The following is a 21,883-nucleotide window of genomic DNA, read 5'->3' on the forward strand; positions in this document are numbered from 1 at the left end:
ATCATAGCGCGACACGTGTCGACATCAGAAGCCAATCATAACACGACACGTGTCAATGTTAGAATGAAACTAGAAACTCTCTTCTATAAATAGAGATCATCATCTCACAATATTTCCGAATGTCATTTCTACTAAATCATTCATTAGTACTCACTAAAGGAGAGCTTGAACCTATGTACTTGTGTAAACCCTTCATAATTAATGAGAACTCCTCTACTCCGTAGACGTAGCCAATCTGAGTGAACCACGTACATCTTGTGTTTGCTTCCCAGTCCCTATCCATTTACATACTTATCCACACTAGTGACCGGAGCAATCTAGCGAAGGTCACAAACTTAACACTTTCTGTTGTACCAAAGTCCTCACTGATTTTGTGCATCAACAAAAAATGTAACTATTAAATTGGATGTAAAAATTGACAAGATTTAAATAATGTGGATGAAGGCATTTCTGATTTCAGATGGAGAAGTGCACATAATGATAATCGGTAAATACAAGATTTAAAAAAAAAAAAAAAGGATCAGCTCGTCTAGTCCACTTTCGTGAGGATCAAGAAGGTTCATAAAGACATTTCAATCTTCCACTGGTCACCCTCGTGTGATTCACCAACGTCAGGAATCGAACCTAAGACGCGTCTTGTAAAATACAGACTTGAAATTCGTTCCCAACCACTTGACCATCTCGTGGTAGTTAAGGCAAAGAAAATATTTGATTTATGCCTCTACATTTAACAAGTTTATAGTTTGGTCCCTTGAGATTAGATATTTTCAATCAAATCACACCAACTTGCAAGTTCAATCAGTGATCATTGAAACTCAAAAATATGATGAATAGTTAACCTAATTAAGAAAAACTCAATATTCATCGATTCTTGCAAGCCAAGTAACTTGAAAAGATGTATAACCCCATATCCCCCTTGCTTTAGATGATGAAAATTAATTAATTAAGGAAATTTGCATATTGATCAGAAAATTAAAAGTTAATTAGCGGGTGAGAAGTTTAGAAGATAATGATTCATTTAACAACCAAAATATTATTGTTAGATTATTAATCATCCTTTAATTTGTTGGGCAAGCTAATCACCAAGCCAAACCAGATGGCTCTCCCTCTACTTCTTCCCATTGATTCAGGTTTACTGCTCTAGAATGTTCTTGTTCTATTTGGGAAGTTGTTGGAGTGTCATGCAACCATAATGTAATCTTGATTACAATTTGGGTCACAAAACAAGGGAAACCCACAATTAATTATCATGCGACTTGTTTTGGGTAGTAATCAAGGTTATAAAAAGTATTAGGCGCTAGTCAGGCATCGGACATGAGCTTAATGCTTAGGGGCCTAGGCAGGTTTTGTTTTTTAATTTAAATATATTAGTATAACAATAAAAACATATAAATAAGTGGCTACGATTGATTGAATAGGAAAAAATGAAATATTTATTCAAAGTTATGTTACAAGAAAACTATCTTCAAGCCTTTACCTAAAAAGATTAAAAAAAGAAAAAAAAAATTGAACTGCCTAGAGCTGTCTAGACCGCCTAGGTAGCCGCCTAATGCTACCTAAAAGGTTCACCGATTTTCTAAATGTCTAGACCCTAACCATAGCGCTCGATCTTTGCCTAACGCCTAGATCCCGCCTATAATGCTTTTCAAAATAGTATTAACTTATATGGTGGATCCCATATTGATGTGTTAATATGTTGTGAGCTTTTTAACCACGTTGATAATATGGATGCACTAATTCCATTTAGGTCAAAAAAATTAAAAATTGATATTAGAAAGCAATAAAATTATAAAAACAAGAAAAGTATAAAGTAGTAAATGTTGGTTGTATCATATTCTTGGAGCGTTATTCATATATAGACCAAAACATATGTCTTACCATCACAATTCACAAGAAATTATCATCCATTTATATAATCAACAGATATACAACTCATATTTGCGATGATAACCGTCAATTAGAAAATGTTTTTTGCATTACATTATGGGGTATATTACTAACTTATATATTGATCAGAAATATAAATCTCACCATCACATTTCACAAAAGATTACAGTCCATAGCATAGTGAATGGATATATATACACACACACACACACACACAAAAATATGAATAAAGTATGCATTGCACACACATTTTTTAAAGTTGGTTAAGGTGCAATTTTATAAATTTTGTAAACAAAATGACATGAAAATTGACGATTGAATTATTACTTAAATGTTGATTAACGTGCTTATTTTTTATCGATGATGTATAATTTAATTTATAAATTTAATCCATAAATTTAGTCTACCTAACATCATTCTTGTTGTAAATCGTTATTCCTAAACTTGGACTTCACTAGGCATCCAACCTAGTATTTTATATAAATTGAAATTTAAAAATTAAAGATAATATAGAATAGTAGAAAACACTCTTTTCTTGGTCGGATAAAAAAAATTGTTTAAAAGCATAATTTCTTTCCAATTATTTTGCCGGCACAAGGCGGCGACAATTAATTTTAAACCGGAAAATTAAAAAAAAAAGAAAAAAGAAATGGAAAACGACATGTCAACCGTGGGCGCTCTAAAGCCCTAAGTCCCCCACCCAATCAAATTGCGTAGTTTCGCAGAAAATTGAGAGTCAAACAATGGGCTTAGATGTCTTTTTAACTATTACGCAATCAAAATCGTTGATTCCTCTACCAACCATTCCTCAAATAATTTTAGCAACTACTACTACAACTAAAAAAAAAAATATTATTAATACAAACAAAAACCATTAAAATAAAATATAAATTAAAAAATAGTTGAAAAAAATAAAAAAAATAAAAAAAGAATATAAATAATGTATTTATAACTTGATAAGTATGTAAATTGTATTTTATAATTTTAAAAGACAATAGACAAAATGGAGGAGTCAACTTTTCTGCACTGTAGGTAGCCTTGCTTGACCTGTACGACAGTACAAGACCTACCTCTCTCTCTCAAATACGCAAAGAGCCCCTCTCAACTTTTGACCTGTGCAGGAGAAATTTCATTGGAATTTTGCTCCCCAGTTCCTGCAAATCATTGGGCAAGTTCCTTCTCCTCTTCCAGCTTTCTATCTGCACATTTTCTTTCAATTTTTATGATTGATTTGTTTGAACTGTTTTTCTCTTCTGGGTTTGTGGGGATTTGCATAAAGTTCAAAGCTTTTGCATACCTTGTTGTTAATACTTGATGGGTTTTCAATAATTTGTTTTGACATGGTTGTGTGTGCTTGAATTTTGGATTTCTGAAGTTATGAGCTGAATTGGGATGATTTGGAATTTTTGTGGAAGGTTTTGCAGCACATGCATAGATAATTAGATGTAGTTAATAGTTAATGAAATTTTTTAGGACACAACTCAAAAGAACTAAGGTTTTGTTGCCCCAAGTAGTTGTCCATCATAGTACCATGTAAAACCAGTGTTGTATTTCCACCTGAGCTGGAGAATAGCAAAATGTTGCTGGGTTCAGTTCCGGTTTAAGTGAATGATCCCGGAGTATACTTTAATTTTGTACTGAATGAATTTGCATGACCCGAGAAGGGTGATATGTGAATCTTCTTTAACCATAGTAAGGGGAGTGCTTGTTTAGCTACAATCAATTGCTTGTGTTCAGTTCTGGTTTAAGATAATGATCCCGATTCCCGTAGTATGCTTTAATTTGTAAGGAATGAATTTGCTTGCCATGAGAAAGGTGATTTCTGGATTATTTTTAACCATAGTAAGGGGGAGGGCTTGTTTAGCTCCAAGCAGTTGCAAACTTTTGTTCAAGTTTTATGTTTGATATGCGAGCAAGTAAAGGTTTTCTCAAAGATTATGACCAAAAAAAAAAATTCCTGGATAAATTGGATCTGAACTGAAATTCTAATTTTGTGGAGCAGGAATTTTAAGGTGTGGTAACAGAAGTCAGGATTTCGGCCCTCATATTCTTCTGCAATTCTGCTGTAGGACTCATGGATCAAAGTACTCGAACATCTCTTGAATACTCGGGCTTAATCTTTTTTGTATATGATAAATTATGCCTATATATTCACTTGTTCAGAACTATAACGATTAAGTTAGCATGACCAGTCATGATTTTACTACTTCCTTACTCTGATACAAGATTTATTGGTGTTGCAGATGCTTCGGGAGAGGGTTTGAGAAACGACCTTGAGCTGGTGAGATCATCATCTGAAAAGCATCTTGAACTTTTGAGACCATCAGCTCGATTAAGTACAATATTTAAAGGTAGGATCTTGTTTGGACATTTTCTTTAGCAAATCCTGTTTGGGTTTCGCAACTTATAAGTGCTTTTACAATTATCCGTGACAAGTATCAATCTTCCTCGCATGGACTATGGAATGTGTTTGTTCTATCAAATTGTGTTTTTTTGTCATTCATGCACTGTTTCCATCCATGATAGTTTGTTGTTTAGATAGCTTTTTAACTTAGTACTTAAAATGGAATGCCTCTTGTCGTATCAACTTCCAGCACCAATCAGCTTGTTTAAGACCTGTTAGTGGGAGAATGTATCGGCATGCTAGAATTGATGATTGTGTTAATAGCCTCCCTGATTAAACATTGGGCTGGGATGCAGTAGTAATTTAAAAATGTCATGAATCTGATCCGGGATGTATATAATTTCTATTTTCTGTCGATAAACAAGATCTTTATAGCAACTGGATCTTTTATATCAACTGTTTATCCAGACAAGTGAGAGGTCTTATGGTCATGGTAGGGCAAGCAACAGAAGCTGCGGATCCTGAAAAGGGAAAATATACCTTAATTAGAGACGCAGATGACTTTCCATCAGGGATGTACGAGAAACAGCTTCCCTGCTTTGGCTGCGGGATAGGATGGTTTTCGTGAGTATCTTTAATTCCTCTATCCCTCCTTAGTTTTCATTATTCCTTGTCTCATTCCTGTTTTTTGCACTGCAGTTTTCTTTTAGGCTTCGTCTTCCCAATAATGTGGTACTATGCCACAGTTCTCTATTTTGGAAATTTCTATCGGAAGGATCCTAGGGAGCGAGCAGGACTAGCCGCCTCTGCAATTGCTGTATCTCTCTCTCTCTCTCGATTACGTGTTTCCATTCTAGCATGTTTCTACAGTTTAAAGTTTACATCTTCAACCATGTATCAGAGAATTAATTGGCATAATTATCCAATTGTTGCAGGCACTAGTTTGTTCTGTCGTGCTGTTGATCATGGCATTGTTTCGGATGTTCTAGATTTGCTCAATCGGAAGCGCTAGCAACATCTTCACAAGCATGAAGAAATCATAGTGGGATTGGAAGGGACCGTAAGAACACAAATACTGATTTTTTTTATTCCGGTTGAAAGGGTGGTAAACGAAAAAAGGAAAGGACAGATGAAAAGAACCTGGACTGTTCCCAAACAATTCTTCAGACGTCTAGATTACAAGCTTTGGATGATGTTGAGCTATCGTTTTCGCATTTTCATATTTGTATGAACAAATGAGGCAAGACGATATGTGTAAACATTGTAATTATACAGAATTTTGAAATACAGGGCTGTGTGATCTTTAATCCTTGAACGCATTTCAGTTGCCCAACCAGAATATAATATCAGCTAATGTACGAGCTTTTTACGAGCTTTCCACCACCGTGGCTCACTAAAATGACAGAAAATTAATGAGCCTTGTAGCGTGAACTTGTAATTAAGCGAGGCCCTGAGCCCTCATTACAACACTACGCACAATGTTATATCGAATTTGGATCAAAATCCAATCCGTTGACGTGTCTAGCCGTGCTTGCAAGCAGCTGCTGTGACTCACTCGTCATCAGTTATGAGTAAACCCGTCGGAATTGATTGCCGGTCAGTCCTATACCAAAATCATCGGCTTTGTAGACTGTAAGTGCTTCCATTTGTAAACCCGTCGGAATTACTATCGCCGGTTGCCTGAAAACATAGTACCAGTAATGCTTTTTCATGTTTTTATTTGATCATCTTCTTGTTATTTTTATGACCTTGTTCGTGAACATGAAGTTTTAGATTAAGCTTCTCTCCAAACACACAAAACAAATGAAGAATGTCTGATTCATAGAGAATTGAAGAATTAATGACAAGGATATTTCTTCTGAAAACTTTTTTAAACAGAAGAAATGACATGAGAAATGTAGATATAACCTAAGCTCCTCCGTGTCCTAGATTTGTAACTCTGCATTCGAATTTGAATTCAAACGAGGGGATAAACCACGGCCTGAAGGGGCTTCAAAGGAGAGGAAACTAGCTGAAATCCCCCAGTCACACTCCAGTTCAAACAGACCGTACTTCAATCCTTGGCCGCCAAATGAACATACTTGTTCTCGACTCTAAATTTGGAACTTGAATTGATCTGGGACCAAAGAATCAGTATCGTAAAAAATAATGTAAACGGGTGAGTCTGATGGCCAATTGATACTACTAGTTTGCAGATAATGAATAAAAAGGAAGAAATAAACATTGGATAGGCCGCAAACCTTGTGCTCAAACATATTACTCAATTTGGTTTCGTCATCTGTTATTCCGGATTCTTCAAGAGCCTTCAACACAAGTTTTTTCAATTTCCTCATCTTCAGGACTCCATCATTCTGCACCACGCATATAAAAAGCCATTGAGTTTATATCGAATAACTGGCAATGGCGTAAAGCAAAATGCGTGATAAATAAAAGTGAATCTTTTTAGGGTAAAGCAAGAAACAATTATTTAGATTTCATACCAATTTTAGGGTTGATGTAATCAACTTCTTCCACTTTATATTCGTAGTGAGTTCTCCCTCTTTCCCATTTGCTTCTGTCTTCCCACTCTGAACCACTTTGCCATTTCCTACTTCATACGATGTACTATCCTTAGTCTTCTTTGTCGATTCATCGTTCTTGGATGCGTCAAGCTTTCTCTTTTTATTTTTCAGTAAGGCATCATTCTCTGCTTCAGAAATTTTATGCTCAGGATTGACCCTAGAAGCATCATGCGACTTAGGTTCCTCTATTTGTTTATTCTCAAGAACTTCACCCTTTGGCGTGTCCTCGGGTGGAGGTTTTGTATCCGGAACAGATTCTTCCGGCTGCTTAGGTTGTTGCTTTGCAGCATGGATAGCTCGGGCTTTTGCCCTGTGCTTCTTTCCTTCAGCATGCAGCAGCAGGGTCTGCTCACTGGTAGCTTTAGTATTGCAAAGACTGAAAATACACAGATATATCCAGCAAACTATATCAGATCACAATGTCAATTTACATCTTTTTCTTCTCCGACTCTCTTCCATGTTTCATGTCGACAACAGACAATGCATTTACTCAAAAGTTCAAAACAAACTAATTCAGCAATTTGAAACCGTCACCTTCAAAGGGCAGCGCTAGCACAAATGCATATAGAATTTAACAAAAAAGCATAAAACGCATTATGCATCGCCATGGGAAATTCTCAAGTTCACGGCAATCATTTGATACGAAATCTAAATAAACATGCGAATAAAAGATTACCAACAAAATAAGATGAGATGAACATACCTACAAAACCATGGAAATCGCTTAGTCAACCCGACAGTAATATCAAAATCGGGTTGCTGCTTTCCGTCCTTGTTGGGCTTGGCTCCCCCACCGGTCAAAGGTTTCCCTTGTGCCCCCTTGGGACCGTATTTTTCCTGAAAACAAAAACAAAGGAATCAACTCTACATCCCGGTAAAATCATAATCCATAACAAGTTCAGCAAAGTAATATCACCCCCTTTTACCCAATTCATTAATTTTTCAAATCCAAACCCTTCAATTCAAAATATTTTCCAATCGAAACCGTTCGATTCATAATCCAAACAATGAACACTCACCGCCTCAGTCATACATTGTGTGTGACCCTGAACGGTTTCTCTCCCAAATGTCTCTCCGCAATCAATGCACGAAAACTGAAACATGAACAGCAACAACAGCGACAATATTAGCAACCCAATAAGTCAAAAGATCAAAACTTAATAAATGCCCAAATTTTCTCTGCAACCAAACAGTCTTGGGATTAGGAAAGTAGAGACCTTTCGTGCAGAGCAGCACTTGAAGTGACCCAGAACCTTGGGTTTCTTGAGGTTGTCCCCGCAATCCTCGCACTGAAACCACACCATCTCTCTCTGATGAAGCTGTATGCAACAAACCCAAGCTCAAATCCAGAAGAGACAGAAAGCTCTACGAGACTACGACCAGGTGACCGAAGAGGTTATCCAAGTTCCGGAGGGTTTATGGCATTTGCAGGAGGATTTAGAATTAGGGTTTTGGGTTGGAAGTTTTCAATACCAAAACGACTGCGATCCGCTTCGTTTCATTTTACATGATTGGCGACATGTTTCGGCCCACATGTGAATGATAAGTGGAGGCCCAAACTTTGAACTATGTCTATCTCAATTTAAGCCTATTCTGCTGCATAGTTTTCTGGACAACTTCATTCACACACGCTTTTTATCTTTCATACACCTTTGTTAATTAGGCCGAAGAAGGAAGGTTTAGTTTTTGCTCCCGTTCTACTCGCCTCTTTTTTGTTCATTGATTCTCTTCAATTTAGTCGATCCAACAGCTAGAAATTGAGAGATGTTGGGTGTACAGATAGTACCATTCTTTTATTATTATTATCATAGCGATATTCTAAGCTAATTTAAACCACTGAGTAAAGAAATGAACACATTGGTATATGTAACTTGGTTATGTCCATTCTTGCTTTAAATATATATAACACTTTGAGACGTGCTGGGGGTAAGCGGAGATTCTTGACCATTGATATATGTAAATTAAAAAAAAAATTGGTGCTAATTATCAAGAAACCTTTTAGTAGAAATTAGCTCCCAACTCAACTCCAATTAGCTACTAACACATAGTAATTAGGAAAAAAACACTATAATTCATCCCTATTAAAATTAATGGTTTTATTCTTGCATTAACTCATATTTTTTTTCTTCTCCAAAAGTCCATTTTTTCAGGAGTGTTCTTTTTGATAATTTGGATATCAAATTGGGTCGCTTCATTCTTGTATCATAGTTTATTTATTTATTTATTATTTGAAAAAATACAACTTTCCATCCAAAGTGGGTTCCAAAATCCCAAAAAGTAGTGAAATTTTGGTTTTAGCAATGATTTTGTTGAACTTTTAAGTGCTTGGCGCTCTCTTGAATATCACATGATAAAATATTCACCAATTACTAGTATTAATTTGTATTTTTTTTTCTTCGAAACGATATATTTTGTTATATTAAATGTTATATTAATCAATGATAGAGTTCGAATCCACGTCGTCAATCAATTTATATTAGCATGGAGTGTATCTTGTGTTAAATTTGGAGTGAATATAAGAAATTAGGTATTGCAAAATGACTCCCATATTCTCATTTATCTCGACTGTCTTTTAATTTATTCAATTTAGAAACTAGGAAAATATTATATGAAAAAGGAGAGATCGAGATCGGTAATCACTTACTTTTGCTAATTAAGTAAAAACTCAAGACTTAAAACAATGGAGATCTCCCCAATATTCACGTGAAGAAAAATATAAAGAAAAAGTTCGAAAAAAGAAAAGGGTGTCCCTAAACGCTAGCTAATAGCCATAGCCCTCCCTTTGGGGAGATTTGGACGACAATTGGTCGTGGTGGCCATGGCAGCTGTCCCTTTCTGCTGTTTAAAAAAGTTGCTTGCAAGCCATGGGAGCTGTGAACTCTCTATCTAAGGACATGCGTGGGACATGGGATAAGCCAAAAGCACTAGGATTCGAATTATAGCTTTTTTTCCCACAGCACAGCTTCTGCTTATTACTTATCCAAGTCAATTTCTCCACACATGGAAAGCCATAATTAGAAAACAGTCTGCAACTGCAACCAACATAGTTAGAGAAAAATATGCAGGAAAACTGGTCACGTTAAAAGCCGTATTACCAATAATGGATTGTTAAGGAAAAGTAAAAAGGGAGAGATTAGGGAGAGATTCCTTTGGTGCCTTTTCGTTTGTCTATCTCATGCAATAAGAAATTCAAATCACGTGATGAAAGGTAAACACGGAAAAATATACGTCACAGCACACTTGCATGTCTTTATTTCTCATCACGGACAGCTTTATGTAAACCCTAAAACCGACTATAAAACAACATATTCTCCAGAATTAAGTGTCTTTTCTTAATTTTGACAAAAGGAAAAATTATTCTTTTGACAGATTGTCACCCAAGAGGCATATTCTTGGTGGTTTCATGGTAAAAGGGTATAATTTCAATGATTACAACCACGCTCCCATCATTCAAACAAAGAGAGAAGAGAAGAAGAAAATTGGTTGACTGTCTTATGGACTCCACCTGCAACTTGCTTGCCTTAGAAATACTTGAAATTAATATTGTTATCTTTCTTTCGTTTTTAAATCAGTTTTAATTTACTGAAAATATGACTTTAGCCCCTGAAATTTAATTTTCTCCACATAAAACCCGTCATAAGTTTTTTACTCAAATAAAACCCATTAACTAGATTCCACATCAGCAAATTCATTAATTATATTTGACTTTACACATTTAAAAATTTTCAATGTCCAAAACACCCCTATTTGAATGTTTGATGTACACAATTAGCTCTATATAGATTGTAAGGGATAATTAATGATTTTACGAAAATAATAAATAATAAATTTATTGCCTAATATATAATAACAACAAAACATGCATAATATATGTAATAATACATGCTTAGTTAAGTGAACAAATTATATTTTACATATAAATGTAGGTAAATTATTTCACACACATATATATAACAAAAATAAAAAAATAAAAAAAATGCCTGGTATACGTAAAAATTCATGCAAAATAATTTACCTACAAAAAATGTTATTTGATTCAGTGCACCTACTATTTGAATTTTAAAATGTTAGATTGCTTAAAAAAAGCAAAATAATTTCCCCACTGTATGTAAAATACATGCAAAATAATTTACCTACATAATAAAGCAAACCCAATGTATGCAAAATAATGTACCTACAAAAAATGTCATTTGATTCAGTGCACCTACTATTCGAATTTTAAAATGTTAGATTGCTTAAAAAAGCAAAATAATTTCCCCACTGTATGTAAAATACATGCAAAATAATTTACTTACATAATGAAGCAAACCCAATGTATGTAAAATAATGTACCTACATAAAAAAATATTATTATTTTATTCAATACTATTTTACCTATTATTTTGTACATATAATAATAAAATGTGCCCAATATATATGATGATACATACAAAATAATATACCTACAAAATAAATGTTACTTGCTCATCATAAATTTACATATAGGTAGATTAATTAGTATAATATGTTTGATCATATATGTAGTAATGTGCATACATACGTACATACATATATACATATATTGAGCTTGTGGTAGTACTATATACATTTGAATGTATATATGTGTGTGTATATATATATATGTGTGTGTGTGTTAGGAGTAATAATATGCAATAAATTATTTGTTCATTGTAATTAAGGTGAGTAATAATATTTATTGATTTATTTTGAATGTTGTGGTACAAGTTGTAAATATTTTGTATTAATAGGTCAATTACTTTCCTACATGGCAATCCTTTTTAAATTTGGGTTTTATTTGAATGTTTATAATTGGGTGGATTTTTATATAGGAAATAAGAGTTACAAAGGTCTATATCTAAAGAACCCTTTAATTTATTTTGATTTTGATTTTGATTTTGAGGAATTGGCATATCAGATTATTAATTTGGATAAGAGATTGTCGGCAACGAAACTCAAACCTAAGTTTTAATTTAGCGTAGAAATGATCCTTACCAACTCCACGTTGCCATTTGTCGGTAGACTATTAGTTGTCAGCAAACAACTATTGTTGAGTGATACACACTACCATACAATTGTAAAAACTAGTTATGTGTCATGCATTAAGCGTGATTAAGTTTTGTATTAGTCCGAATGATTCAATCTAACACACCCTCATGATTCACATTTATAGTTTTGTTTCTATTTGATTATACGTCTTCATATCAATCTTATCTCAGGATTTTAATCTCATCGCCGCCCTGGTCCATCACGTCGCAAATCTAGACCACGGTGGTAGACCCTCCGACCCATTTACCCGACTCCGAGTCGATCAATTTAGCAAGCCTCAGCGATTCCTTGGTCTTTTCCAAGTCTACATGGAGATCGCCGATTGGGACCAAACGATCTTGCGGGGGGTAATAGGTTTGCAGTGGTGGGCGCAAGGGCATGAGATCATCGGAGCTATGGCAGGCAGGGAGGGCATTCTGGTGATTTTGAGGGGAGGCGGGAAATGAATGATTGGGGGTTTGGGGTAAGAAGAAGAGGCTTCTGCTGACGGAGAAGTCGACGAAGGTATCAATGAAAAAGGAGAGGAGATTGGGATTATGGGTTGTGTTTGGTTGCTGAGAAAATGATAGGTTTTTTTTTTTTTTACCTTTTCTTTAATTACTTATTTTTAAATGCATAATTTTTTTTTTGCCACGTGGTATAAATTTGGCAGTCACGTCAGCACAAATGTGGATCTCATATTTGCCACGTCATCACTTAACGGTTTACTTAACAGATTGTCTAACGGATGTATGAAATTGAAATAAAATAGTAGGTGAGGAATGAAAGTGAATGTTATAAAAATGTTGTAAGAAATTGAAATCGACCACAAACCTGAAAAGGGTAAAATGTAATTTACCCAAGATATTTAGTGCAAGTTAGGGGTGAGTTCAAAAAACCGAAAACCGAAAAAAAACCGAAAACCAAACCTAACCGAAACCGGAAAAACCGAACTGAATTGAAAAAACTGAACCGAACCGAATTTTTTTGGTTCGGTTCAGTTTTAGTGATCTAGAAACCAAACCAAACTGAACCGAACCGAATTAATTAAATTAATTTTTTTATTTAATTATTTGTTTTGGGTATTATTTTCTAAACCAATTTGTAAGTTAAAATGTACTAAACCCAATGTGTTGCCAAACTTTAAGCTCAAAATATTAAAAAAAGGCCTATAAAAACTCTAAACCCTAACCTATTATTTCACCCCCATATAAGGTTCCGGAACCAAACCTCCTCCTGAAATACCTATATCCATCTCCATAGCACTGTCTACTTCTGCCCCATTTTTCTTTTCCAAATCTACTCTCATATAACATGTAACAGAATCCATAAACATTTATTTCGGGTAGATTACTTGGGTAATTTGTGATGGAAAAGAATCCAACACACACTAAATAAATCCACCCACGCATTACTTTTACTAATCAAGTTGTCAACATGCAGTTACAAGCAAACAACCCTGATCTTTGAACAACATCATACAATTTAACTTTTCTAAGTCATTTGTACGATTTTTGTGTTGTGAGGTTGTTAGTTTGGACTTTGGAAGACTTGATTAATGATTTTAGTTCAACTTTAAATGTTTATTTTCATTGTCTTTGATTCTAGTTAGAATGTTTATGTTATGATTGTGTTGGATATGTTAAAATTTAAAATTTCAATGTTTTTCATTTTTTGAAAAAAACAAAAAACAAAAAACCAAAACCGAACCGGAAAAAACCGAACCGAAAAAAAAATGAACCGAACCGAACCGAAATTTCGGTTTGGTTTCGGTTTTGGCAAAAAACCGAACCGATTTAAACTGAACTCACCCCTAGTGCAAGTAACTCAAGAGAGTGAAGTAATGAGTTGTGCGCTTGAGAGGTTCTTAGCTATCTTAGTTTCAAATAAGAGCCAAGTAATGAGTTGGACGTTTAAAAGATTCTTAATTATCTTCAATTGCCTACTTTTTGCATCTCTTTCATCAAATATCATGTTTGATGTAACTCAAAACATTTTCGTATTATGTTTGATGTAACTCAATGGTTTTTTATTAAAAAGAAATTAAGGAACGTGCATTATTAATTTCATTTTCAAACGGCATAGTGGTATCTCTGTTAGCAAAAACCCCAACTCATCAAAAGCAAAGCAATGCAAGTAAACAAAGCCTAAACACCCACCAAAATCACCCCCCCCCCACCACCACCACCACCACCACCTCCTCCACCACCTCCTCCTCCTCCTCCTCCATGCCTCCCCGCCGCTCACCGTCGCCGCTTCTAAGTTCACCGTTGCTCATCATCCTGTTCCCCATTATCACCTCCATCATCCTCTTCTACGCCATCACTCAATTCCTCTCCCTCACCTCTCAACTCCTCCGCCCCACCATTTCCGTCAAGAAAAGTTGGGACTCCCTCAACGTGTTTCTCGTCATTTTCGCAATACTATGCGGCGTCTTCGCCAAGCTAAACGACGGCGCATCATCCTCTGAAGAAGATCGCATTCCCGACACTAATTTTCCGCACCCCTTGGACAACATTCGTACAAACAGAGCCAACATATCGGAATCGGAATCAGCTGCATCCCTGCTTCCGCAACAATGGTTTGGATATTCAGATAGCAGGACGCCTGAATCCGGCGGCGACCGGTTGAGGAGGAGCAGCAGCTCCTACCCGGATCTGAGGCCACTCGGGCAGGACTCGGTGTGGGAAACTCGGGAACACAACAAGTCGCAGTTTCCGTTTTTCGACGACTTCGAAATCGGCGATTACCATCGTGTCCCGCCAGTTTCACACCAACGGCGACCCAAGGAGTACTCTGATGTAATTAAGGAGATTCCGGTGGATACTTTTTTGCTTCACTCTTCTCCTCCGCTGCCATCCAAGCCTTCGACGCCACCACCTCCGCCTCGTAATCAGAAACCGAGAAGGACGTATCAGACTGTTGGACGGAGAGATCAAAAGACAGAGAAAGCAGTTAATAAAAATGTTATTAATGAGGCTGAGGAGTTGGAGAAAGTTCGAACTCCGCCACCGACGCCGCCGCCTCCACCGCCACGTCCGGCCGCGCCGCCGTCACCAATTCGGATTAGATCAGACCCGAAGCGTAGAAAGAGCAATGTGAAGAAGGAGATAGCGATGGTTTGGGCTTCGGTTCTGTCTAACCAGAAAAAGAGGAAGAAGCAGCACAAGGTCACGGGTACCAGAAACTTTTACGAAACCGCTGCTTCTCCGCCTGAACACGAACAAGAAGACCGAGAAGGGGAATATTTTTTCACAAGACAGCCACCATCCCCACCTCCTCCACCGCCCCCTCCGCCGCCGCCACATTCTGTGTTTCACAATATATTCAAAAAGGGAATGAGCAAAACTAAGAAAGTTCACTCCGTCTTGACGCCTCCGACTCCGCCACCACCGCCACCGCGGCCGGCATTGATAAAACACAAGAGTTGGAATACTAGTTTCCCGCTGGCACCACCAACTCCGCCTAAACAACCGCCTCCGGCTACTTCCCGGCCGCGACACTCCGCCTCCAGTGGCCGGCCCCCGTTGCCAACAAAGGCGAACAGTTATTTACACGATGGGAATGTGAATAGCGGCTGCCGGAGTCCCTTAATTCCTGCGGCGCCTCCACCACCTCCACCGTTTAAAATGCCAGAGCTGAAGTTTTTTGTGCGCGGGGATTTTGTTAAGATACAGAGCGCGCAGAGCTCGCGCTGTGGATCTCCTGAACTGGAGGACGTTGACGACGTTGATGCATCTCCACGTAAGGAAGAAGACATGAAGTCAAAGTCAGAAGTACAGAGTAAAGTCAACGCGATGGACGGCGGCGGCGGATCCTCCGTGTTCTGCCCTAGCCCAGATGTTAATACGAAAGCTGATAACTTCATTGCTAGACTGAAAGATGAGTGGAGGCTTGAGAAGATGAACTCAATGAGGCAGAAAAAGAAGATGCCCTAATCTGCATGCACTGGTTTTTTACTTACCATTTTCTACTTTTACATTCACCTTCAATCTTAACACTTTGATATAGAATTATGGTACGTTCTGGCAAAGAAAAGATGGAAGGCATTAGGGCTCTGATTGTGGTTTTTTTTAATCTTTTGGAGCACCTTCTGCGCTAAAATTCTCGCATACAATCAGTGATATATGTGACGAGAGATATAAGAAGAGGGGAAATATATTCCCGGTTATATTGAAGATCTATCGGAGGTTTACGTGACTAGAGATATAGGAATCGGCAGGATTATATTTCCAGTTACACTTCAGAATCTTTCTCTTATGTAGATACAGAGTGATGTGAATTGGATTCTGGGTTTATTGTGTTTTGATGATCTGTGTGTGTATTGGACACAACGGGTTCTGAGTGGCTTTATTTTTTCCTCACCTCTTGGAGCTCGTACTATATTTGTATGGATTGGGGGATCTAAATGTGTATTTTGTTCACCTCTTAGAGCCCTTTTGTATTAAAGTACAATGTATATGTATATGGGTTTTCAAGTTTGACCCAATTTTGTTTTCGTGTGCAATCTTTTTTACATGTTTGTAAGACGAGAAATTTGCATGAAATGAATTCAGTACAATATTTTGTTTCTCTAAACATACATGTAGCAAGTTGTATACAATCCTCTCATCCTAGTTCTTATTACATTGCAGATATAGCAATGATTGCTATTGCACATTTAACAATTTTTTATTATTATTGTAAGAGGGAGGAAAGAAAGTTCGAAACAATTACATTAATTTAGGAAATAATGAAGTTTTGAACCCCAAATGCATATCATTATTCTATATTATGAAAGGGAAAGATGAACCAGTATTTTATTAGATTAAACGAACTAAAGCACTTACAGAAAAAGCGCTTCCGAGCAAAAGAACTTCCTTCGAAATCAGTCTTGAACGGACCTGACGATGGGCTCAAATAAACAAATACGTAAACAAACCCACTCAATTACGGGCCGAAAATTCGGTAAGGCCCAATCTCAACACCAGCTAAAATCTTAGCCCAAATATAAAACCCAAAAAACTCCGGGAAACAGAAAATCGAAGACTGAAAGGAGTGAGAAGTAAGCAAACTTAGGGTTCTTGTCGTTTCACCAAAATCAATCGCCAATGAAGCTCGCCGGACTGAAATCAATCGACGACGCGCACGACGAGTCGGTATGGGCGGTGACGTGGGTCCCGGCCACCGATTCCCGACCTGCTTTGCTGCTAACCGGGTCGCTGGACGAGACCGTGAGGCTGTGGCAACCGGATGAGCTGGTTAACCGGGGTAAAATGACCGGCCACTGTCTCGGCGTGGCCTCGGTGGCGGCTCACCCCTCCGGCCGCATCGCCGCCTCGGCCTCGCTCGATAGCTTCGTGAGGATCTTTGATGTTGACACCAACAACACCGTGGCCAGTCTCGAAGCCCCGCCGTCTGAAGTGTGGCAATTACGATTCAATCCCCAGGTACATTTTTGCTTTGTTGGAAAATTTGGATTTTTAATGTTTTTTTGTAAAGTTTTGTATATAAATGTTGGTTTACTTGTTTTTGTATGTATGCATTTAATTCTGCTTTGTTTTTTTTTTTTTTTTTATTTACTTGGGAAATTATGCTAAAATTAGAATTGGGGATTTAGAATATGGTGTATTTTGCTTGGATGCTTTACTAATAGTGTCAGAGATGCCAATTGGAGACAAGCTTACCTAAGCATGTCGGTATCTCAAGGCAATCACACTCTGTTACCCGTCTTTATAATGCCATGCTTCTTAAATTTCCCATGTGACATTGTGTGATTGACTTTGTAGATACCATTTGAAATCTCTCACGTGACATTGCGTGATTGGCTTGGATACCATCAAAACGGTATCACCGTTCCAGGAAAGTTCTTCCCGAAAAGTTGTTGATCTCTTTTAGTTCTTCATTGTTAGACTGATATTCAAAGTGGACCAAATTGAGAACCATCTTTTATTTTTGCTAAATTAAGTTTGGAGGCGCTGAATTGAAGTATTAAGCAAACCCTTTTGGTTATATTCAAATGGCTTTTTGGCCAAAATGGTCTATGAGATTTGTCTAACTTCTCACTTTGGTTTCTGAGATTTGAAATCGATAGAAATGGTCGTCCATCATTAATCATTTTGGTCATTTGGTGAAAAATTATGTTAAATAAGAATCAAAATAACAAAATTACCCTCAATATAATAAACAATAGGCCAAAATGATTTGACAAAATTTGAGAGTATTGTTGTCCTTATTTAATGGAGATTTTATATGTGATGACTAAAATGATTGATTGTGGACAAACTCAAGGACCAATTCTATCGCTTTCACATCTTAGGGACCAAAGTGATGAGTTATGCAAATCTCAGGAACCATTTTAGCTAAAAAGCCTATTCAAATTGATGCTAACTTGTGGCTCTTGATCAGGGTACCATGCTAGCTGTGGCAGGTGGGGGAAGTGCATCCGTCAAAGTTTGGGACACTGCCACATGGGATATAGTAGCCACATTGTCGATTCCTCGCCCCGAAGGAACCAAGCCAACTGACAAAAGCAGCAGCAAGAAGTTTGTGCTATCGGTTGCCTGGAGTCCTGATGGGAGACGCATTGCTTGTGGGTCGATGGATGGAACTGTTTCTGTTTTTGATACAGATCGCGCCAAGTTCCTGCACCACCTGGAAGGCCACTTCATGCCAGTGAGGTCTCTCGTGTTTTCTCCCGTTGAGCCCCGGTTGCTCTTCACAGGCTCGGATGATGCCCATGTGCACATGTATGATGCTGAGGGTAAAACCTTGGTCGGGGCTATGTCAGGTCACGCAGGCTGGGTCCTGAGTGTGGATGTGAGTAGTGATGGGGCGGCTGTTGCAACGGGCTCGAGTGATAGAACTGTGAGGCTGTGGGATATCAGCATGAGGGGAGCTGTGCAGACAATGAGCAACCACACTGACCAAGTCTGGGGAGTGGCGTTTCGACCAGGAGGAATGCCCGGTAGACTTGCTAGCGTGTCCGATGACAAGAGTATATCGCTGTACGACTACTCGTGAAGTAGCTGGCTCGGGGAGAAATGAAATTTACCAGATCGTGCGCTTGTAATCGGTTTGTTTGACACCCTGTTCTGATGTTCTGTGTGTAATACAAGAAACTAGTGTTGGTCTAGGGAATGCATGCGCGTACCGATTCGACGGATCTTTTACCGTCGAATTGGTGAAGCCTTAGAATTAAACTTGGTTTGATTGTGGTTGCTTCTTGGTTCGAAATTTGAAAATTAATTGTGTGGATTAACCAAAAAGCAACCTGTTGAAATCTGAGCATCAACGGCGAAAAGGCATACTTCGTTGCATTAATACAAAAAACTTGCTAAAACCCTCGTCTCTCACTTATTCCTTTGGAGCCTTGTTCAACAAATAATCCTTGAGCACATCCATCACCGCCCCGAATTCCGCCTTCACCTCCGTGGGCGGGTTAGCGAACCGGCAAGCCATGTCCGGGATGGCCTTCGAGTGATAGTCAACTTTCGCCTGCGTAAACTTCAGACCGTGAGCAGTACTGACCACAACAGTTCGATCACCGGCTCCAATGACACCACTCTTCCTGAGCTTATCCAATGCTGTTAGGGCAACGCCGGTGTGAGGGCAGATAAACATCCCCGTGGAGTCGGCTTTCGCCATTGCGTCCATCAGCTCCTCCTCACTGGCTTCCTCCACAATCCCGTCACAATTCTTCAGAGCATACACAGCTCTGTCGATGGAAACGGGATCCCCAATCTGTATTGCAGAGGCAAATGTCGAATTCGCCTTCACCGGCTTGAAATCCTTCCACCCTGACTTGTAATACAAGTAAAGCGGGTTTGCATTCGCGGCCTGAGCACAAACCATCCGCGGAATTCGATCCACTAACCCCAATTCCTGGCACATTTTGAACCCTTTGTAAAATGCATATATGTTGCCGAGATTGCCCCCCGGAACAATGACCCAATCGGGCACTTCCCAATCGAACTGCTGCAAAATCTCAATCGCCGCCGTCTTCTGCCCCTCCAGCCTCAAACTATTCAGCGAATTCGCCAAGTAAATCGGCAATTCGGCCGTGATTTCTCTGATTAGCTTCATGCAGCCGTCGAAGTCGGTGTCGATGCTCAGCACAAACGCGCCGTTCGCGATCGGCTGGACCAATTGCGCCATTGAAATTTTGTTCGCCGGTAAGAAAACAATCGAGGGAATACCTGCGGATGCGCAATAGGCGGAGAGAGCGGCCGACGTGTCTCCGGTGGAGGCGCAGCCGACTCCGATGACCGGTCGTTTGAGCTTCCTGAGCCGGTTGACCTGGCTGATTAGTACCGTCATGCCGAGGTCCTTGAAGCTGCCGGTGTGGCTGATCCCGCAGTGCTTGACCCAGAGATCGTTCATGCCCATAAACTGTTTTCCGAAACGCTCCGCCCAGAAGAGGTTGGAGTTCCCCTCGAACGCCGAAACGATGTCGTCGTCGTCGATCTCAGGGAGGACCCACTCCTTCTTGGACCAGACGCCGGAGCCGTACGGCCACGTGGTCTTCCCAACGCGCGAGTCGAAGAGCCTCCGCCAGTACGCGCCATCAAACTTCCGCAACGCTTCCATGTCGTGCTGGACGTCCAGGAGGCCGCCGGATTGGCTGCGGTAGACGATTTCGTCGAGCGAGTAGGACTCGGGGGAGTCGAAGCCCGAGTTGAACGGGATGTACTTGGCCGAGAAGTTATGGGGGGAGCGGTGGCGGCGTGCCTCGTCGCGGATGTTCTCGTCGGCGGCGCGGCGGGTCTTGTTGGAAGAGGGCTGGGGCGAGGAGGTGTTTGATGCGGTGGAGGGATCGAATGTGGAGGATGTGCAGGATACGGAGAGTGAGGAGGTAGGGGGGCGTTTGGATGCGGGGTTTTGGTAAAACGCGGGGAGATCAGGGGAGAGGGAGGAGAGAGAGGAGTGGAACAAGGCGGACGAAGCCATGGCTGAGAGGAAAGAGAGGGGAAGCGTGTGGAAGGAGGCGGCGGGCGTTTGGATTTTGGAGGGGTTTGGAGTGGTGGGTGATCATAAGGAGGAGGAGAGAGGAGGAGCGAGAGGGTCGTGATTCATTAGTAGGTCCGTTTGGGACACGTGTATAAATTAGGCACGTTTTCGTTTTGTGTTTATGAAACTTATGCAATCCTTTTTTTATTTTGGAATTTTTTAATGGGAAAGGTTAGGGATGACAATTTAACACGTTAAAAATTCGATTCCCGTAAGTAATCGATCTGAACAGTTCAGTTTCGAGGATCAAATTTTGGTTATTTTATGGTTATGGGTAACCATCGGGTAAATGGTTCAGTTTCGGATTCAATTATGATTATTAAGGTATCCGTTCCAAACCTGTACCCGAAACCACTCCGTTTGCATTCTTTAATGAAATAAATATAAATATATTTTTATTTTTTTCTCCAGCAACTTTATCAATTGATTTTAGGAGACTTCAAAGGTCACCAACAACTTTATTAAAAAAAATTCAATCCCTTCTATCAATGATGAAATGTGGGAGAGCTCAAAGGCCATGATAGATGGTTCAATGATTCAAATTTCAAAGAAACCCTATTCATTTTTTTTTCTTACAAATTGACAGCAACAGCCATTTGCTTCCTTACATTGGCTAAAACAAAACTCCAAGTCTCCGAATCCATTAGTAGGTATGCTTTCTTCAAACTCTTCTTCTTTGGGGAATCCATCAATAGACAATAAGTACGCTTTTTCCAGACTCTTTTGTGTTATCAAAATGCATCTAGTTCTTTGTATTGAACAAGTAGCGCATGACCGAATAATTGGAGGAGGAAAGGAAATATTTTTCTTGCATTAAACTACCTTAGGTGAATATGATTACATTAGTTTGAGCAGATTCTGCTAATTAGATCATTTTATTGTGTTATTACTTACTGTTTGAGCAAATCCTGCTGTGCATTGAATTTTACAAACTAATTTAGGCTGTTGTTTTATAAACAAATTCTTCTGATGATGATGAACATATTGGTTGCTACTCAATTGCTGCTCAAACTTTGATGATATGTATGTGGATAAGGAACATCATGAAGATGGTCGTAAGGGAGGAACATTATGAAGC

At 38.8% G+C, this 21,883-nt stretch overlaps 5 protein-coding genes across 5 annotated transcripts; 3 read left to right on the forward strand and 2 right to left on the reverse strand.

Moving 5' to 3' along the window:
* The first annotated feature begins 2,892 nt into the window (after window positions 1-2,892).
* LOC126606325 (uncharacterized) lies at window positions 2,893-5,538 on the forward strand. The gene is made up of 6 exons (XM_050273699.1): window positions 2,893-3,055; window positions 3,890-3,971; window positions 4,131-4,238; window positions 4,729-4,855; window positions 4,931-5,048; window positions 5,167-5,538. Exons 2-6 carry the CDS (start codon window positions 3,962-3,964, stop codon window positions 5,218-5,220), a joined length of 417 nt encoding a protein of 138 aa, XP_050129656.1. The 5' UTR covers window positions 2,893-3,055; window positions 3,890-3,961; the 3' UTR covers window positions 5,221-5,538.
* Window positions 5,539-6,035: 497 nt separating this feature from the next.
* On the reverse strand, window positions 6,036-8,248 carry LOC126606317 (UBP1-associated proteins 1C-like). The gene is made up of 6 exons (XM_050273687.1): window positions 8,010-8,248; window positions 7,812-7,886; window positions 7,496-7,629; window positions 6,712-7,168; window positions 6,472-6,582; window positions 6,036-6,347 (listed from the first exon to the last, which is right to left on the reverse strand). Exons 1-6 carry the CDS (start codon window positions 8,094-8,096, stop codon window positions 6,285-6,287), a joined length of 927 nt encoding a protein of 308 aa, XP_050129644.1. The 5' UTR covers window positions 8,097-8,248; the 3' UTR covers window positions 6,036-6,284.
* Window positions 8,249-13,899: 5,651 nt separating this feature from the next.
* LOC126606336 (formin-like protein 14) lies at window positions 13,900-16,395 on the forward strand. Its single transcript, XM_050273710.1, has one exon. It carries the CDS (start codon window positions 14,046-14,048, stop codon window positions 15,753-15,755), a length of 1,710 nt encoding a protein of 569 aa, XP_050129667.1. The 5' UTR covers window positions 13,900-14,045; the 3' UTR covers window positions 15,756-16,395.
* Window positions 16,396-16,820: 425 nt separating this feature from the next.
* LOC126606356 (WD repeat-containing protein VIP3-like) lies at window positions 16,821-19,064 on the forward strand. Its single transcript, XM_050273728.1, has 2 exons — window positions 16,821-17,246; window positions 18,205-19,064. Exons 1-2 carry the CDS (start codon window positions 16,908-16,910, stop codon window positions 18,817-18,819), a joined length of 954 nt encoding a protein of 317 aa, XP_050129685.1. The 5' UTR covers window positions 16,821-16,907; the 3' UTR covers window positions 18,820-19,064.
* Window positions 19,033-20,854, reverse strand: LOC126606346 (threonine synthase, chloroplastic-like). Its single transcript, XM_050273720.1, has one exon. It carries the CDS (start codon window positions 20,743-20,745, stop codon window positions 19,153-19,155), a length of 1,593 nt encoding a protein of 530 aa, XP_050129677.1. The 5' UTR covers window positions 20,746-20,854; the 3' UTR covers window positions 19,033-19,152.
* Between the last annotated feature and the right edge of the window lie 1,029 nt (window positions 20,855-21,883).

The sequence above is a fragment of the Malus sylvestris genome, chromosome 2, assembly GCF_916048215.2.
Source record: "Malus sylvestris chromosome 2, drMalSylv7.2, whole genome shotgun sequence".
Classification (NCBI taxonomy): domain Eukaryota; kingdom Viridiplantae; phylum Streptophyta; class Magnoliopsida; order Rosales; family Rosaceae; genus Malus; species Malus sylvestris.

Bases quoted from the DNA above. Each gene is read 5' to 3' on its own strand.
- LOC126606317 (XM_050273687.1), bottom strand. From the start codon at position 8,096: ATGGTGTGGTTTCAGTGCGAGGATTGCGGGGACAACCTCAAGAAACCC. The intron at 7,169-7,495 runs GTATGTTCATCT...GTGTATTTTCAG, and splicing joins CGATTTCCATGGTTTTGTAG to TCTTTGCAATACTAAAGCTA. The intron at 6,583-6,711 runs GTATGAAATCTA...TGCGTGGTGCAG, and splicing joins TTACATCAACCCTAAAATTG to AATGATGGAGTCCTGAAGAT.
- LOC126606325 (XM_050273699.1), top strand. The intron at 4,856-4,930 runs GTGAGTATCTTT...TTTGCACTGCAG, and splicing joins TGCGGGATAGGATGGTTTTC to TTTTCTTTTAGGCTTCGTCT. The intron at 5,049-5,166 runs GTATCTCTCTCT...CAATTGTTGCAG, and splicing joins TAGCCGCCTCTGCAATTGCT to GCACTAGTTTGTTCTGTCGT.
- LOC126606346 (XM_050273720.1), bottom strand. From the start codon at position 20,745: ATGGCTTCGTCCGCCTTGTTCCACTCCTCTCTCTCCTCCCTCTCCCCT.
- LOC126606336 (XM_050273710.1), top strand. From the start codon at position 14,046: ATGCCTCCCCGCCGCTCACCGTCGCCGCTTCTAAGTTCACCGTTGCTC.
- LOC126606356 (XM_050273728.1), top strand. From the start codon at position 16,908: ATGAAGCTCGCCGGACTGAAATCAATCGACGACGCGCACGACGAGTCG. The intron at 17,247-18,204 runs GTACATTTTTGC...GCTCTTGATCAG, and splicing joins AATTACGATTCAATCCCCAG to GGTACCATGCTAGCTGTGGC.